Here is a 19766-nt window from a genome sequence, read left to right as displayed (position 1 = left end):
ATGAGCTGGTGGCTGCCGTCTGTTATTGTTCAAGATGATGACCACCCTCCTTTCTTACAGATTGGAACATTACATTGGAGGTTAGCATCAATGGCGCAATGCCTAGTCTGTGCATCTTTGATCTCCTAATGACATTTATTCCTTCTAGTGTTACACAAGGTTTTAGGTACAAACAGCTTAGATCGACCAGCAACCTCAAAGACAGCTGGTGTGAATTAGAATTAGAATCCCTACAGTGTGGAAACAGGCCCCCGACTGACTGTGTGGAGTTTGCACGTTCTCCCCGTGTCTGCGTGGGTTTCCTCCGGGTGCTCCGGTTTTCTCCCACAGTCCAAAGATGTGCAGGTCAGGTGAATTGGCCATGCTAAATTGCCCATAGTGTTAGGTAAGGGGTAAATGTAGGGGTATGGGTGGGTTGCGCTTCGGCGGGGCGGTGTGGACTTGATGGGCCGAAGGGCCTGTTTCCACACTAAGTAATCTAATCTAATCTTTCAGCCTAACAATTCCACATCAACCCTCCAAAGAGTAACCCACCCAGACCCATTCCCCTATTATTCTACATTTTACCGCTGACTAATGCGCCTAACCTACACTGACCTGAACACGACAGGCAATTTAGCATGGCCAATTCACCTAACCTGCACATTTTTGGACTGTGGGAGGAAACCAGAGCATCCAGAGGAAACCCACGCAGACATGGAGTGAATGTACACACTTCACACACAGTCACCTGAGGCTGGAATCGAACCTGGGTCGCTGGTGCTGTGAGGCAGCAGTGCTAACCACTGAGTCACCATGCCATGGGAAGTCCAAATCTGTTCCCCACTTTAAAAGACCCCACAGTCTTCCCCACCAATTAAGGATTCCCGAGCCCCGTAAAATTTGGGAATTTCAACAGTTCTTCACTGGAGGCAACTTGCTGATATGGAAACAAAACCAGCTCCTGATTTTTGCCTCTAATTTCTCTGAAGTTAACAATGTGGGATAGTTTGAATGCTGCTTAAATAGGAAAAGTGGCACAAGAAGACTTGCTAGAAGAAACTGATACCACAATAGTGCTTGATATAAAATCCACTCCAACAATACCTACAGCCACCAACCTGCACAAAGGACACATTACTATAGGTAAGGTTAACAGTAAAATTTTGTTCCTTGCTTTCAGATTTCTTTTGTCAACATTTTTGTCCCAACAAACAATACTTGGGAATTATAAAATATATAATAGAAATAGACTTTTTAAAAAACAAATAGTTTCACAAACAAATGCTTTTGGTTTATTGGTAAAGATGTAGCATTGAGCAAGACCTAAGGACATGTGAGTTGAAAATATAATTTTGTTTCAAGAACTTTAGATTTTCCTGTGACAGAATTGAGCATTCTCTACCTGCTTCGCATGCTATGAATGGTTTCTGGACAAAGTGCAGATCTTCTGTAATCAACCAAACCACAGCCTAGCAAGAATAAAACACTTGAATTTTTGAGAAATATTGTAAATGGTGAACAGCAATGCAAAACAATCAAATATATTGCAACCACTCTTACGTTTATTTAAGAGCAAGCTAAATATAATATCTTAAATGAGTATTTGAATTTCACCTCCATCTGGGGTCAGTACCGAACGCGGTTGCCCTGACGAACTGAACTGGAGATGAATAGCAGAGCAGGACTGCACTGGCATGGCCCTTTCTCTATAGTACACATACCAGCTATTGTACCAAATACTGAAATAAACTAAAGTTGCAAATGACTTGCTTGATGATCATTAGGCTTCCGGTGGTTTTTGAATCATAGAATCCTACAGTCTGGAAGCAGACCATTTGGCCCATTGAGTTCACATCAACCCTCCAAAAGAGTATCCCACCCAGATCTATTCCACTCCCTAGCCTATTCCCATAACCCTGCATTTCCCATATTTAATCCACTTAACCTACACAATCCTGGACACAATGAGCAATTTAGCATGGCCAATCCACCTAACCCACATATCCCTGGTTACTGTGGGCAACTTAGCATGGTCAATCCTACTAACCTACACACCTTTGGACTGTAGGAGGAAACCAGAACACCCGGGGGAAACCGACACAGACAGGGAGAATGTGCAAACACCACACAGACAGCCAGCTGAGGCCGGAATCGAATTCCGGGCCATGGTGCTGCGAGGCAGCAGCACTAACTATGAGTTAATCAGAGATAATAATACAGGTGATATTTTGCAATGAGGTGCCTGAGTCATAGCGCAGAGTTTAGACCAGCCTATTCTTCTCTCAGCCTCTTGGAACCTCATCATGCTTTCTACTTTGGGAACCTATGCTGCAAGATATACAGAAATTGTAATTTCATTATCTATCCAGTAACTATTGTTAGGTGCCATCCTAATATCACAATAGGGATCTGGGATTATTAAAATCAGAATCAAACTCTTTTCTCCCTCACATTTTACAATCACTGGAATGGTGAATTAATGTCCAGCACCAGCTGCACAAAAGGATTACTCCCAATAATTTTCAGGTGAAACTTGCATTTGAATACTCTTTTAATACTGGCATCCAATAATGTGACAAAGAAAATCAAAATTCAGATTTATTAAAAGAAACAAAAACTTTATATAATTTCCCAGTCAGCTTTAATAATAGGAAACACAAAAAAAATTCAATGATAAAAATCAGTGTACTCCAGTAACCTTACAAGCATGAACACAGATCATTTGTCATTTCTATGAAGCTTCTAAGCTGATTAAACAAATTTCTGTAACTCTAACATGAATTGTATAATCAAACTTACCTTCATTAATTTCATTGCATGAAACAAATAACTAAAAAAAACCCCAATGCATATTACTCCAGCAATGGACACGAGAATTAAATCAACCTACTTTGTGGCCTTTAGTTAGGAATCATGATGCTTCACCTTTTGAGCAGCTCTCTTTATCCCAGATTTTATATAGAGTAATTGCACCATCTCAAATTACTTCCAAATTCAAACCTCAACTTGTACAGGTTTCGCATTGCAGAAACATTTGACATGCTTAGGACAATGACAAAATATTGAAATGAACTAAAGTTTAATCATGTTCCATCGCAGTCATCTGAATGGAAATGCTACCTCGGATTACCAGACATCTGGTTCAAAAAGAGGGGGAAGAAAAGGATCACTTGGGGATTCACGTTCACTTTTAGTCAATCCTGATAACCCCTTATGTGCTGAGATGTCATCGCAATGACCAATGCCTTGGTTCGCTTGACTTGTGTCTTATCAGCCCTTTGTAACACATACATGTTGTTCTTCAGGGTTATTAACTATACTTTGTCTGCATCATTTTTTAACAACTAAATATCTTCATTGCACAAATGTCTCATACTTGCATCCATTTTTCATGAAAGATGGAATACCATTGAATTGTCACAGAGAAGACTGCTTCAATCACATCACTGAGAACATTATCATTTGATATATAAACAAAGTCCTTTACACTAACATTCGCAACAAGTCAATTTTTAAAACTTAGCCACTAAAATCTTTCCATTATTGAAAATATATTCAATTGATTTGTGCTGCAAATTTCAACAATAACCTTTCGGGAAAGAAAAATCAGATAAGTGTCAACAATGAGACTATCCTATAACCAAACTCTATCTTCAGATCAATTTTATAAAAATAGGATGATTACAGACAAACCTTTTTAATCAGTGCATAAAGTTAAGGATATCAAATATGTTGAAAAATAATGTACCTTTACGGTTCATGCCCATTTGGAGACACTTAAGGAGTCGGCAATACTGACATCTGTTTCTTTGCTTGCGTGACATGACACAATTCTTGTCTCGACTGCATCTGTAAACCCGCTTGTTGCAAATACTACGTTTGAAAAATCCTTTGCATCCCTCACATGAAATAATACCATAGTGCAGACCCGTAGCTCTGTCTCCACAGATAAGGCAGGTTCGCTGATCAGTGCGATCATCTAGGAGGAAGATAAACAGAATAAATTTGGAGAAGTAAGAGGTAAGATGTTCAAAGTTCACCTTTACCCAATTTTAGAAATAAATATTTCACACAGGATGGGGGAAGGGGCAAAGAGAATACAAAGTTGTATGCAAAGTTGCACAAAATTCAGGTCAATCAGGCCACAAAGATGATGGAACAGAAACAGAAATTGCTGGAGAAATTCAGTAGATCTGGTAGCATCTGTGGAATGAAAGCAGAGTTAACATTTTGGGTCCAGTGACCCTTCTTCAGAACTGACTGTAGCTAGAAAAAGTTTGGCAAGGGGAGTAAATGAAAAGTTGGGATGGAGCACAGAGACAGAACAGCAGTTAGGCAGGCAAAAGAATGGGTAAAGATCAGTCTGGGAGAATCAACTGACCCTAATGAGTATTATTACTAGCTGAAAATAACTGATAACATGGTGTCAAGTCTAGTGCATAGGGGTTGGGGGAAGGACATGGAAGAAGGTGCTAAAGCCAAAAATTATTGAACTAGATATTGCGTTCTAAAGGCTATAGGGCCGCAAGCAGAAAATAAGATGCAGTTCTTCCAACTTGCACTTAGCTTCATTGGAGCACTGCAGCAAGCCTGAGACAGAGATGTTGGCCAATGAACACTTTGTTGTGTTGAAATGGCAGAGAACAGGAAGCTCTGGGTCATTTTTGTGGACAGAATGCCCTGCGAAGTGGTCATCCACTCTGCGCTTTGTTTCCTCAATGTAGAGGACACCACACTGTGAGCAGGAAATACAGTAGATTAGATTGAATCTAGTGCAGGTAAAGCACAACCTCACCTGGAAGGTGTGTATGGGATCTCAGATGGTGAGGAGGTTAGTATTAAATGGGCAAGTGTTACACCTTATGGGATTGCACAGAAAAGTGCTATCGGTGTTTGGGGAGGAATTAGGAATGGAGGAGTGGACAAAGGTGTTCTGGAGGGAAAGGTCCTGTGGAATGCTGACAAGGGATGGGAGGGAACTGTATCTGGAGGAGACATCCTGCTGAAGGTGGTGGAAACGGTGGTTAAGTGATCCTTTAGATATGGATTCTGATCGAGTGGTAAGTGGGAACTTGGGCACCCTATCAGTTTTGAGGGAGGCAAGAGAAAAAGGTGAGGGTAGAAGTGCAGGAAATGGGTCAGTCAAGCTAAGGGCCCCGACAGCCACCATGGAGAATCCTCAGTCGTAGAAAAGGGTGAACATTTCAGAGACCTCCTTGTAGAAGCTATCATTAGAACTGTTGTGACAGATGGAGAAACTGGGAGAATGGGATTAAGTCTTTACAGGGAGTGGGGTTTAAGGATATATAGTCCAGGTAACTGCGTGAGTCAGTGGATTTGTAGTGGGTGTTAGTGGCCAGCCTATCCCCAAAATGGAAACAGAGATGCTGAGGAAGGAGTTAGAGACAGAGCAGGTTTAAAAAAAAAGTGACAGCAAGGTAAAATTGGATGCAAACATGATACATTTTTCCAGTTCTGAAGGGGAGGGAAAAGCAGCATTGATGATGCCAAGAGGATGGGTCTTTTTTTCTCTTGAAAAGAGAAGACAAATGGATGGTTTCACAGAAGTCTTAAAATTCAGAGGCTTTGATGTTGTTGTTACAGGTGCATTTAACTTTTGGAAAAGGGCAAAACTATGTTGTAATAATAATAAAAATAAAACATTAGCAATTCACATGAAACCTCTTTAGTTGGAACAGGTTATAATGATAGTTTATGTCTCTAGATTAACCTTATTAACAAAAATTAACTATTTCATCAGTCTCTCACACTCTGCAAGGCAAATCTGAAACAAAAGCCCTATGCCCATTCACGTTTTACAGTTATACATCTTCTCCCACTTCAAAATATTTATCTACCTTTTCTTTTCAAAATATTAAAATAGGGTTCAACATTCAGCTTTCGTCTCAGTCATTTATTCTACTTTTGCTAAAAATTCATCTCCTTTGTTCCATGTGCAGCATTCTTTCAGATGAAGCACTTTAGCTTGGTCTTGTCACCATTTTGCTTCTGATGATCCAGGCCTAGGCTGTGCAATTTTAAAATTAAACATGGGTCATTAAGGTGTGATGCTGAAAATGCTCTTTTACAAAAGGACAGTAGAAATCTGAAACTGTTCCCAAAATGATGAAGTAGATTAATTTTAAAAAAATCAAAATGGAAATGATTTTATTTTTGTAGCCCAGAATTTAAAGTATGCAACCAAACCAAGTGGACAGTTAAGAGACAAATAACCATTACTCAAGTGATGGTAGAACTGGCTTGACAGGTTTTGTAGCGCACCCTGTTCCTAAAGGATGAGTACAATGATAATTTTTATAAAACACATTGACAGTGGTGCACGTGTCCAAATTGCTAGCCCTTGTAAGTGTGAAGCAGGGTTGACCAGGTATGAGGGTACTATCTGGTGGATATCTTTGTTTCCTCCAATAAAGCATCTTTCCCACGATAAATGCAAGCATAAAAGAGTGTCCACAAAGAATTCTATAATGGCTCCTGAAAAGTGCTCACAAAGTTAGGATGTAGGAGTGCTGAAAATCTGAGAAGTCACACAGTCTGAAGTAGAAACCAGCAAGGCTAGGCGTATGCAGGCAGGATGAGAAAGATGCATTGCAAAACATTAATCATAATTGTCAGAGTAATTACTTAAACTTTCCATACTTAACAAATATTAGTTAGAATTCATAGGTAAAAGTGAGGACTGTAGATGCTGGAGATTAGGGTCAAGGTATTGAGTGGTGCTGGAGAAGCACAGCAGATCAAGCATCAGGCAGCATCCGAGGAGCAGGACAATCGATGTTTTGAGCAAAAGCCCTTCATCAGGAATCATAGCTGAGTTAGAATTCATAGCTGAGTTCACATTGTAAAGAATATTTCAATTTTCCATGATACGGCAACTTTTGAAAACACCCACCCACCTGTAGTATCCCTCATCATCATCTTACCTATTGCATAAAGGGAATGTTTAGATGTGCAAAATGAGTTTTCTCTCCCTTCACCTTATGGATTTATTATGTATTCGATCACTAAATTCTCCTGAAGAGCCTTAATGCTTGTCTGAATAGCATTCCTGAAACTACTTTAAAGAACAAGCTAGTCATCTCTCTTTGTGAGTGGGGACTTGAATAGAGGCAGATTGGGGTTTAATTAACAGACATTAGATATATTAGATGCTGGAAATCGGAAACAGAAACAGAAATTGCTGGAGAGATCTACCATGTCTGGCAACATCTGCGAAGAGAAATCAGACCCAAAGTTTCAGGTCCCGCTACCATTCATCAGAACCTGGCTCAAATGACGGGGTCACTAGACCCAAAATGCTGACTTTGCTTTCTCTGCATAGATGTTGCCAAACCTGCTGAGTTTCTCCAACAATTCCTTGTTGTTTAACTTTGTTCTGCTAAAGCTACTGGACTATTAATAGATTCTGATTTCTTTTGTTTAAACTATAAACTAGTATTGATTATTCATGAAGTCTGGTTAGGAACTGTTGGGATAATGGTGGGTCACAGAGTATTTTAATTTTATGTGTTGCAAATAGAAAGAGAGGGGCTGATTTGATTTGGCTGTTGTTGTGTCATAACACTATTTCTACTATTAAAAAAATGATAGCCTGAGGGCCCATTTATTTTTCATCAGTTTCTGTAAACTGTGCTCTGTGTCTCCTCCAAAGAAAAGTACCTCAAATAAGAGATGTCGGTGAACTGCAAGCCCTGACAAACAAAAGGATCATTTCAGTGAATCCTGTGGCAATTGAGGCAATTGATCTGCCTTCAGATTTTCCCTTTGCTTCCCCCCCCAATCACTCCACATCTTCACCCCATCTGACCCACCCTCTTCCAAACATTTGGCTTTTGTATGTGCATGGGGGAATGTTATCAGGTGTTAAAGAGTACACTAGCAAAGTTATATATCAATAGTTCACAGTTCTTTATCTGCAGCTAGAATCTATTTATTTGTAATAAAGAGTCAAGTTTTGTAAATACAGAAACCTAGTTGTGCTTTCTATTGACTTGGGTTTAAATAGATAGGTAAATTGGGGGACTTTGCAATCTTTGATAAAATCTTTAATATTTGTGATACCCCCAGAAGTTGCAGTGCTCGATTTCCAGTGCTACCCCATTTAGGCAGGACAAAAAGTCCACTGGTTCATTCACCATCATGATCAATGATTGGATTCTACCTTTTTTTTTAAAAAAAAATGCAACATAAGTCAAACTGCTTGTTTTATTCTCTGTAGTTTTTACTTTCCCCATTTTGGTTTCTCTTCCTTTGTTAGCTCCCTCTTCCATGACCTGATCCCAGCTCGACAGATACCCAAGACTATACCAAACGTTGCAAAGAGTTGACAGAAAACTCACCAGCAATTTACTCATGACCTGTCCCTTCTGCTATTTTTACAAAGTATATTATCCATCTTGTTACTGGTAGAGACAGCAATTCAAAAATGTTGTTATCAGGGATATGGCAGAACATGGAGTTGAGGTTACAAATCAGACTGGCCAGGATTTAATTCAATGGAAGAACATGTTCAAGGGGTTAAATGATCTACTGCTGTTCCTTGTTCCTATTTACACTTAGGAAAGTTAAAAACATTGGTCATATTTGACTATTACATAATAATATCAGCTATTAAATGGTCACAGTTTTACATACTTCATTTGATTTAAAGTTCTTTTCTATAATTTTGTAAGTAATAGAACTATTATAAACAAGTTAAGCTTTTAATTTTGTACAGGGCAAATTAAGACGACAGAGGAAAGACTTACATTTATATAGTACCTACTGCCTTCAAGACTTTCCATAGAATTTTTCAGCCAATGTAAATGCTTAAACATGTACTTTACAGTTGCAATGCAGCCAATATGTACATAGCTAGCGTACAAATTAAAATATGCCCTTTGATTAGCCTTGCAGGCTAATTTCACACATCTGTACATTCCAGCTACTCGCTTTTATCATTATTTCCAATTTCCAGACTAAAAATACGGAAGAGCAAATAAAAATCTGAACTCCATTCCATTATCATGACTACAAATTGGTGGTCTCTTTACAGAAACACTATTACAAGATAAAATCTACATTTTTTTTTCAATGTCTATAACTGCACTTTTTAAATATCCACAAATGCAGATTATTGCTTTACTATCATTAATTCTCTTTTAAACCAAGAAATAGTGGTGAACAAACAATAACTTGGGAGGCTTAGGAAACTCGGCATGCCCATAAGGACCTTCAGCAGCTTTTATAGATGCACCATTGAAAGCATTCTATCTGGGTGCACAAAGGCTTAGTACGACAAATGCTCTACCCAGGACCATAAGAAAGTTGTGTGCATAGCCCAGACCATCATGTAAGCCAACCTCCCATCCATGGACTCCATTTATACTTCTTATTGCTGCGGTAAGGCTGCCAACAACAAAGACCCTTCCCACTCCAGTAATACTCTCTTCAAACTTCACAACATACAGAAGCTTAAGCACACGGACCAACTGACTCAAGAACAGCTTCTTCCCTGCTGTTATTAGACTGCTAAATGGACCTCTAATTTCAAATCAAATGTTGACCTTACTTTGATGCATCTTCTGTGCAGTTTAACCTGTATGCCTCACTCTAAGCACCCTATGACCTGTATATCCTTGTTTATTATGATCTGCCTGTACTGTTCGCAAAACAAAAAACTTTCCACTGTACTTAGGTATGTGACAATAAAACCAACTTGTATTTACAGCACACTTAATAACAATATACTTCAACACACTTTAAAAAACTTGCATTATCAAACAAAACCTGACATCAAGCCCGAAAAGGAGATATGAAGACAAATAACCAGTTTGGTGAAAGAGGTGTTTTAAGGAGAGTCTTAAATGAGGAGGGATGGGCATAGAGGAGTTCCGGAGCAAACGTCAGTGCTTGGGGCCTAGACACTTGGAGCATGACTGCAAAAGGTGTGGTGAAAGAAATTGGGGATGCACGAGAGGCCACAATTAGGGAAACGATGCAGAGATACAGACAAGTGAGGCCCAGATTTAAAATGCAGGGGGCTGGAGTGTGAATTCACATCCAAAATCTCTAATCTCTGGAAAAGTCATCATTGGAAAGCTCCCCTGTAAGTAGAATGGACAAGTTCTTTAAGACTCTACACGACGCTGTAGCAAGTAGGAAAACATGAGCAAGTGAGCCAGTTTTGTGCCAAGATTTTTGTGACTGTAGGTGAGGAACCATTTCCCACATTCCGTCTGCCAAGTCTAGGGACACGTCTGCTTTAGAAGGCTTAGTTGTAGACTACAGAAAGTCACTATAGAAGGAGGAAGAGAATATTTGGTGTACTGGTATTTTTTAGTTTTTCATTACAAGAAGTGTAACTCCAGACTGTCTCAGTTCTGTAATGCAAGCTCAAACTCAAGTAGTGTGATCTGTTCTTGTTGCGTCAAAAGACCAGCTTGATGTTGTGCAGTCAAATGCTGCCATCATGACTGCAGGTACCAGTGCACAAAGTCAGCCTGTTAGAGTCTCATGGCAACTCAGTAACTGCTGGATTCCTGAAGTTCTGCTCAAGGGATTGCAGTTATTCCATGATGAATTTACTGTCCTTGCATGATAGCATTCATGCTGCCAGCACTGCAGTTGATCAGTCAGCCACCTCATACTGTTGCCACCAGGCCAAGAATATGCAGTTGGAATTCTGGCCCTCAATATCCAGAATTCCAAGACTGCTTTCAAAGGCCATCTGATCTTCTCCATTGAGGGTCAGCATCCTCCCATTAGCCATGCTGAAGCCACTAGGGTAGCACTACCTAAGAACACCAGACTAATGATGGCACCTGCAAGACAGGCACAAAGGGAATTCACAAAACGTGAGTTGCTGAGTATTCTATTTTAATCATTGAAAGTGAAGTGCTGGTCTTCCCAAGGGCAGATCCTCTGCTCATTTCTCATCTCATGACTATGTTTTTCTTTTTTGGATTTGTGTAAGACCATCCTCATTTTCTGCTTCAATAAGCAAATATGACTGTGGATATTAGAGGTACTATTAAACCTGATTGGAATGCCCTATATCATTACCTGACGACATACAGCACCTCTCTCAATTCCTCTATCATTCTAAGTTATTTTAATGTTTTTCCAACTATCTAGTAGTGAATAGCAGAAATTTCTTTCAGTCGAGTATTGGCAAGACTGAATCCATTCTTATTTTGTTCTTGCTTCAAAGATCAGCTCTGAAGCCACTGACTATTTCTCTCAAAGGCAATTGCCTGCAATTAAGTATGATTGTTTATAATCACATCATTAACGTCTATGTTTAATGTCTAAAACGAGCTTATGGCCATTTATCTGAGCCTAAACTGCCTATTTCAATCTCTTTACTATGCCAGGCAACCAGTCCATTTCAGCGCAGCTATTCCAATACACCCCTGCTGGGCTTCCACATCCTCCCATACATAAAACAGAGGTCAGAGGTCATTCTAATCTCTGCTGCCCTTCCTTACTCACACCTGTGCTCTCTGACCAGTTTAAATAATGCCTTGATTTTAAAATTCTCAACCTTATTTTCAAACCCTTCTATTGCTTTACCTTCTCTCTCTTTCTGGAATTTCCTCCAACTGCCAAGCTTTCAGAAGTATCAATGTTCATCTAATTCTGATGCTTCGATATTTCTGATTTTAATTAGTGCACCACTGCAATAATGTGTGCCTTCAGCAGCCTAGGCCCTAATCTCTGAAATTACCTTCCTAAACTTCTCCAAGACTTTATATGACTGTCTTTGTTTAAATTATTTTTCAAAACCTAACCTCTTGATGCAAGCTATTAGTCACAGACCACCAATTTTCCTTACATTGTCGTCTAATTTTGCTTTCTAATGATATGAAGCTCATTGCAGAGTTTGTTACATTAAAAGGACTTGCGAAGAGGACTTGTGAATAATTGTGGATGCCAAAAGCCATCAGCCTGACAACAATCTGACTGGTCGCTGGGTAGCTGAACATCTTGCGGGTGTGAGTGATACTAGCAGAAGCCTTCGGACTGTTGAAAGGGCAGCAGATAGTTTGTTTCTCTCTCTACAGTAAAAAAAACTAAAGCTTGGGTAAAGCCAGACATTTTCTCCTATCAATTGCTGTATTCTTTTCATGAGAGACTTTATCATTCATGAATTAATCCTGTAATTCCTGTGAAAAAGCGAAAGAGCTGAAGTATTTGAAAAACTGAAGGAATCTCTCACTGAGAGGTGACTGGTTCCCCTTTTTCCTCCACTCAGAACCAATGGTGCATATCTACCTGTCTTTATGTATAAGGAGGAGTTTAACTCCAGGAATAGTAGGGCTTTATTTCCAATGAGGGATAACAGATGCAACACCTGAAGGTAATATGCATACAGCTAATGTCTCTCTATATTATGGGGAAGCCTGCCATATTGGCAAAGTGTGGTAAACCTGTTTAGAGAAACAATGTGCCAGGAGAGGGTCACAGGGATGATTCTGTTCTGACTCAGTATAATTGTGGCCAGCTTTTTGTGAAGCAGAGCTGCAGGAGACACTCATCCTGGAAGAGGTACAGGTAGGAGAAATTCTCTCGGAAGAACTTAGCTGTGTAAAGTCTCCTGGTGAGAGCTCACGACCTCCACACCTCAATAAACAGCTTCTCTTCTGATTATTCTCCCTGTGATGCTGCAGACCACGAAGAAATTCGACCATAATGAGGAGTAAGCGGCAGTTCCAGAAGCCTGCTGAGCCATTTAGTATATTCAAGGCAAAGATAGAGTTTTAAACAGTAAGGAAATAAAGTGTTATTGGGAAAAAGCAGAAATGTGGAATTAACAATCAAATCAGCAACAATCTCAATGAGTGACTGAACAGCTTAATGACTAAATGACCTACTTCTGCAACACACCACACCACTGCTGAGAGAGAAATCCAGCAACATTCCTTCGATTTCTGTTGCAGGTCTTCTGTCAATTCATCACCTCCACTAACTCTACAGTAGCTATATGGTCAAAAGTAATATACTGTACTAAATAATCTAACCAGCCTGTGAAGAATTCGAGCTTTAGACTTTTATATACTTCTGAGCCACATCCCATCATCTTCCAAATCTTCCTTAGTTGCAGAGCATTGGAGAATTGCAAACGTTCTATTCTTACACCATTTTGGAACAGGAACAAGAGCTATAGCTTAACCCTGGCAATGGGAAATTGGTTAAATTGATAATCCAAGAAAATTAACAGTTATGGGTGGCACAGTGGTTAGCACTGCTGCCTCACAGCGCCAGAGACCCAGGTTCAATTCCCGCCTCAGGCGACTGACTGTGTGGAGTTTGCACATTCTCCCCGTGTCTGCGTGGGTTTCCTCCGGGTGCTCCGGTTTCCTTCCACAGTCCAAAGATGTGCAGGTCAGGTGAATTGGCCATGCTAAATTTGCCCGTAGTGTTAGGTAAGGGGTAAATGTAGGGGTATGGGTAGGTTGCGCTTCGGCGGGTCGGTGTGGACTTGTTGGGCCGAAGGGCCTGTTTCCACACTGTAATGTAATCTAATCTAATGTAATCTAAAAAGTTACTTCCATAAATAGATTGATCTTGGAAATCCAACGTGGAATTGTTATGGAAAAATTGTGTTTTGTTAAGTTGGTTGAGTGTTTTTTGAGGAGATTAATGTGATTGACTTAATGTATATGGAAAGCTGTTTGATGAAGTATTGACAAGATGTTAAAGCCCTTGGAATACATGGGGCAGAGGCAACATGAAATTAACTGATTCATGTAACACAATGGTGAACAGTTGTTTTTCAGATGGATTATTATGGTTCCTTAGGGCAGGAATTATGACTTAATTTATATTATTCACCTAGAATTGGGTGCACAAGGCACAATTTCAAAATTTGTGGATGCAACAAAACTTAATTGTTGAGAACTGTGAGGAAGATTATGAGAAATTTCAAGAGAATTTAGGTTTATATAAATGGACAGACTGGTGGCAAATTCAATTTAGCAGAGAAATGTGAAGTGGTATATTTAGGTAGGGAAAAGGAGGTGAAACAACAAAGTTTACAATTCTAAAGAGGGTGAGGGGCAGTGGAATGATATACAATTATATACTATTATGAAGCTGAAGATGTGTATGGTGCCTTTAAGATAGATTGAATACTGTTTTGCACTGAGATCTTACAAACACCTGTCATATGACTAACTAGCAGTCTCAGTGTACTGAAAAATTGAAAATATGTAACATTTGGTGGTGAAATAGATACCTCAGTTGGTTGCTGTTTTGGCAACAATTTGAATTTAACCAGTTTAAATTATGCCTCAGGATACTTAAACCCAATCGAGTTTGAATTTATTGTTTTACCAACTTCAAACCAATGAGAGGATCCGATGTTTGGGGTTTAAAAAAGGTAGGCATTTTGAAAGTCTGAGAGTGTAACTGCCATCGAGAGAGATAGATACCCAAAAGATTGAAACACACTATCAAAAAGACACCTTTTTTATATATGAAACATCTTCACAATAAAAAGTAAGATGACGACACAGGGAGATCTTCAGCCAAAAGAAAAAAAAAGACACTGATAATGACAGCCACTGTATGGTTTTGAAATTAAGTTGATGTAATTTTAATAAGTGTTTCACTGGAACAGTATATTGTTAGAGTTGGAGGCAGATAATAAGCAGTTAAGAGAAAGAGTTGTGAATGATTGTTGTTTAAATGTTCACTTTTAGAGTTAAAGAATAAATTGGTATTTTTGTCAAATAGTGGAATTTGGGAGTTCTCGGTCACTCATTTTAACAGATTATGAGGGGAGGTGAACTTTTCTGGGTGTTTGGTTTAATTAACAGAAGGGTTCACCACTGTGTCACAACAACACACACACACACCTCCCTAGATAATTCTGTTTGAAAATCAAGGTTTTAAGAAATTAACTTTACGACAACACTAGAGCACCTGGTCATATGGGAAAAAATGCTGCTAGCTAGAATTGCTACTAACTGAAGATTAAGAACATTTTCCTGTTTTTTTTTGTCATTCTGCACTTGCTCACTTCTATAATGAAATAGGCATGGAGATACTGCTGATATAAAGAAGTGGTCTAACAGAGGGTCTGCAGATTCGGTTCACATGGGAATTAAAAGTGAATAAGGGTGCAGCAATTGAAAATACATTTCTTGTGCTGAAAGTATGCTGACATCATGGGAGAATCTAGAACTAGGGGGCACAGTTTTAAAGCAGAACAGATCATTAATTTTGAATTTTCTATCCCAACAATGCAGGGCTATTGAATATATTCAAAGCAGTGTTAGATTTTTGATCTACAAGAAATCAAGATTAATGGGAGGCAGACAAGAAAGTGGAGTTATGGCCACAAATGGCATATTCCTGAAAAATTGAGATTGACTTTACAAACTGAAGTTTTTGAAAGATAATACTCATGTTGAGATGCTGCAGAGCCTTAGCACAGATGTTTGCAAGTAGGTACCAGCAATCTATTATAGTTGTAGTATTATCAAGGATATTTAAAGAGAATGCAATGAAATTCTATATACATAAACATTACAAATCTTAAATTTATACATTGACTTATGTTTGAAACAGATCTTTAACAAATGTAAAAATGTTTTTACAGATATTACAGCAAACGAAAAACACAAAAGCAAGCATTTTATTTAATAGGTCATTTCAGGTTTTGAAAGAACATGCACTCAAAATTGAGTCAACTGATATTCTCTCTGTATACTTAAAAAAATGAAATTAAAAGAAAATTTGTTGTTTACAACCTTGAATATCATTATCTCAGTTTATCAAATAAATTGTGACTTTGTCAAGTAGCTACATTACATTTCTCTTTCCACCTCTCCACACTACCCCCTCCCAATCCAATGATACTTATTCAACCTCAACCCTGTCCCAGGCCCTTCTCCCTGTAAAGCCCTAAACAGATGGAAGAATACCATGGTTACTATGAATAACAGAGTTCTGCAGGAACTCTGTTCTAATTGTTTCAAAGAAAGAATACTACTAGTGAGAAATGCCAACAAGCAGAGGCCATCGTCAAGGGCCCATAAAACACCAAAAGGGAAACAATCTTAGGCTTTTACACATAGCTTTAATGATATAAATCCACAGTTACACACTGCTGCATAATGTAAGAGAATTGGCCACAGTGTCATATGATGCACTATTTCACAGGCACAATAAGAATCAGCTGCACACTGCGACTTCAGTGCTTCTTTATGGTCAGTAATTGCTTCAAAAAATTTAACGTGTTCATGTAAAGTTACTTCAAGTACACCAGCCAGCATAACCAGAAACATTTCTCAAAAAGATACAATTTTAAAAATTATGCAAGATCGTCCATGAAACTCACTGAGCAATCTATGGTGATCTCACAGTTGAAGGATTCTTGACCTTTGGTTATATGAAACTATCACCCTTACTAATGCAAGCCTCTTATTCAAGAATGTCAGCATCATGAGATGGACTTCAACAACTAATGACCTATGATTTTTGCTAAGTGCAAAAAGGCATGTATTATCAAATTGATGTGATCTACCTCTTGACCTTGGGTTCTGAATTCTCAACTACTTTATTCAGAAATCAAACTTTTTTTAAAAAACATATTTTAGGTGCTCTGTTTCAAATTCAGCAGCAACCATTTCAAAGCATATTCACTTTCAGAGTCATTATACTCAGAGGAACTATATTTAAAAAGCACGCCGCTTAGAATTCAAAAGGATGCTAGACACTCCCCAACTGTAATGTGACACTTTCGCCAGCCAATGTCCTCTGCTGTTTTTGAGTTGTGCTGGTGTTGAGTTGCAGATCAGAATCTGGGGAATATTAAGCAATGAACTAGGGAAATAAGGAATGACTATTTCAAATTACAGTTCAGTACTGAGAAAGATGTTTTAACTCTCTTGTTGCTGTCACCATCCTCCACTGCAACTGAAACTCAAGTCCCAAATTACAATCTTAAGGTCAGCTCAGGGACCAGTCACTGAGGGAGGAGAAAACAGTGGGAGTTACTGAAGACGGTTTTCGCAGTAGTGACACAAAGACAATATTATTATTTCATGTAAATTCTTAGGATCCTCCCCAACTGGGCCAGCTTAGATTAGAACTGGAATTGCAGTGTTGTTACGATAGGAGAGGTCGCCAGTCAGGAAGGGGAATCCAGTTGAACCCAGGTAGGAGATAGAATCTTCAAAAACATTAGTAAACCTGTATTACTTGCAACTTTAAAAAGAACTTCTACTTTAACTAACATGGTTTTCAGGTTACTGTTGGCACAAGATTTACAACTTCCAGCCTCAATTGGAACCTTTTCTTCTATGACTGGACTCATCACTGACCCCGATTAATCTTAAACACCTCCCCCACATTCTTTCATTCTGGAGAGAGGTACCAGAGAAAGGAACAGTGAGGGTTGCCACAAATCAGTTAAGTATCAATTTTAGGAATCTCATGGAGGGTCTCTTTTCATGAGCTGTACTGTGTTCTCTCATGCAATTCTCCACTGTTTCCCTCATTATATGACAAGGTCATAAAACCATAAGATATGGATCAGAATTAGGCCATTCATCCCATTGAATTGTGGAGCAGATCCCATCATAGAATCCCTGGTTTGGAAGCAGATCATTCGGTCCATTGAGTCTGCACCGATCCTTCAAAGACCATCCACCCAGACCCACCTCCCCTACTCCATCGCTGTATTTCTCATGGCTAATCCACCTAAACTGCATAATTCTGGATACTATGGCCATGCTAAATTGCCCAATCCACTGAACCTGCATATCTTTGGACTGTAGGAGGAAACCGGAAGAAATCCACACAAACATGGGGAGAATGTATAAACATCACACAGTCGCCCAAGGCTGGAATCAAACCTGGGTCCCTGATGCTGAGAGGCAGCAATGCTTACAACTGAGCTACCTGGCTCAAACCCATTCTCCTGTCTTCTCTCCATAACCTTTGATCCCCTTACTAATCAAAAACCTATTAATCTACAGCTTAAATGCACTCAATGACTTGGCCTCCACAGCCCTCTGTGACAATGAGTTCCATAGACTAACCATCTTCTGACTGAAAAATGTTCTCATCTCAGTTCTAAAGGGTCAACTCTTCATTTGAGGTTGTGGCCTCGGGTCCTAGTCCCTTCTATAAGCGGAAACATCTTCTCCATCCACGCTATCCAGGTTGGAGTATTCTGTAAGTTTCAATTAGAACACCTCTCATCCTTCTAAACTCCAAAGAACACAGACCCAGAATCCTCTACTTCCCCTCATATGACAAGCCCTTCATCCATGGGATCATTCTGTAAACCTCCAAGCCAGCACATCCTTCCTCAGACACAGGGCCCAAAACTGCTCCCAATATTCCAAAGCCTTATACAGCCTCATCAGTATATCCCTATTCTTGTATTCTAACCGCCTTGAAATGAACGCTAAAATTGCCTTTGTCTTCCTATCTACCAACTGAACCCGCATGTTTAACCTCAACAGAACTTTGAGCCAGGAATCTCTAACCCCTTTGTCAGCTTTCCAAAGCCCTTCCCCATTTGGAACATAGTCTACACCGCTAGTCTTACTAAAGTGCAGAACCTCAAACTTTTCCTCATTGTACTCCATTTGCCACTTCTTTGCCCACTCTCCAAGCTTGTCCAAGACCTTCTGTAGTCTCCCCACTTCCTCAAAACCAACTGTCCCTCCACCTATCTTTGTGTCATGTGCAAACTTGGAAACAATGCCCTCAGTTTGTTCGTTCAAATCATTAATGCATAACACATTACATTTGCACCATCCCTCTACGACACCATACTATTTTATGTTCACTAGCATAGGTGGTCACCACTGTTATGACATTCCAGAATTTCTGACAATGGCATCACATTTAAAGGCCAGCCATGCACCAGGTCAACTGCTGCCAGTCTCAAAATTGTCCTTCACAGTTCAAGTATTAGAAAGGAAATAGAAATGCTTGAGGGGGCACATAGATGGCACAGATGCAGTTCATTGAAAATATATTCATAAATATATTGCTACTTTACATCATCTGTCTGATCAGCTACAAAGGCTATACATCCATGGCACCATAACATGTTAGAGCCTAAGAGAATGCTACTCTTTCTCTAACATCCAGTATAGCATAATATCTTGTGATGGCTCTACATTGAACAATGACATGTTAGAAAACCCTCAACCAGTTTAAAACATTAAACTTTTATTGAACAATAGGAAAAGTGAAGAAAAACAAATAAAAAAGGTGTTTATTTTTGGGAATAAAACAGATGCTTACCTTTTGAGCAACAACAAATTTACAGTTAAATGAATTATAACTTCACCCCATCTTGCTGGAAATGTTCCTACTGCTCAATATCCTCGTTTTCTTCCCCAAAACACTGTAGCCCTTCTCCCAGTTCTGCAGCACCCATCACATCCACTCCTTACCTGTTCCAGTCATGCAAGGCATAGCATGGAAAGATCATGTAGCATTTTCTATCTCGACCGTAATGCAAGGCACCTGTTGCCAGAGGACCTATTCAGAACAGATTCTTGGTAACGTTTAGCCATCACACACTAATGACAGTTTAGCAGTCCCCAATACAGAAGACTCCAACAAGGACCCTGGAATATCTGTAAATGGACCTTTGACAGAGTGGACCTTATGATGCAAGCAGCACAAACCATTCTCTGCATTTACAGTGAGGGATTATAAATACGGTCAGATTACTGAAACAATGCCCTTCAATCCACATTATGCAAAAAAAGGCAGATTATGTACAAGAGCATGTCACCTTTACGATT

The 19766-nt window shown here is 39.4% G+C and overlaps 1 protein-coding gene across 7 annotated transcripts in view; it reads right to left on the bottom strand.

Annotated features, from left to right (window-relative positions):
* Positions 1–19766, bottom strand: part of LOC122564841 (nuclear receptor subfamily 6 group A member 1) — a 426486-nt gene that overhangs the window by 104703 nt on the left and 302017 nt on the right. For all 7 annotated transcript variants that reach the window (XM_043720165.2, XM_087998432.1, XM_043720172.2 and 4 more), the window contains one exon: positions 3731–3961. In XM_043720165.2, the coding sequence (XP_043576100.1) occupies positions 3731–3961 (231 nt within the window). The remainder of the gene's footprint in view (positions 1–3730; positions 3962–19766) is intronic.

The sequence above is a fragment of the Chiloscyllium plagiosum genome, unplaced genomic scaffold (assembly GCF_037043375.1).
Source record: "Chiloscyllium plagiosum isolate Xiang-an unplaced genomic scaffold, Cpla_swu_hap1 HiC_scaffold_21, whole genome shotgun sequence".
Taxonomy (NCBI): domain Eukaryota; kingdom Metazoa; phylum Chordata; class Chondrichthyes; order Orectolobiformes; family Hemiscylliidae; genus Chiloscyllium; species Chiloscyllium plagiosum.
The sequence above is the reverse complement of the archived record's forward strand: the minus strand, read 5'-3'. Positions and strand labels throughout refer to the sequence as shown.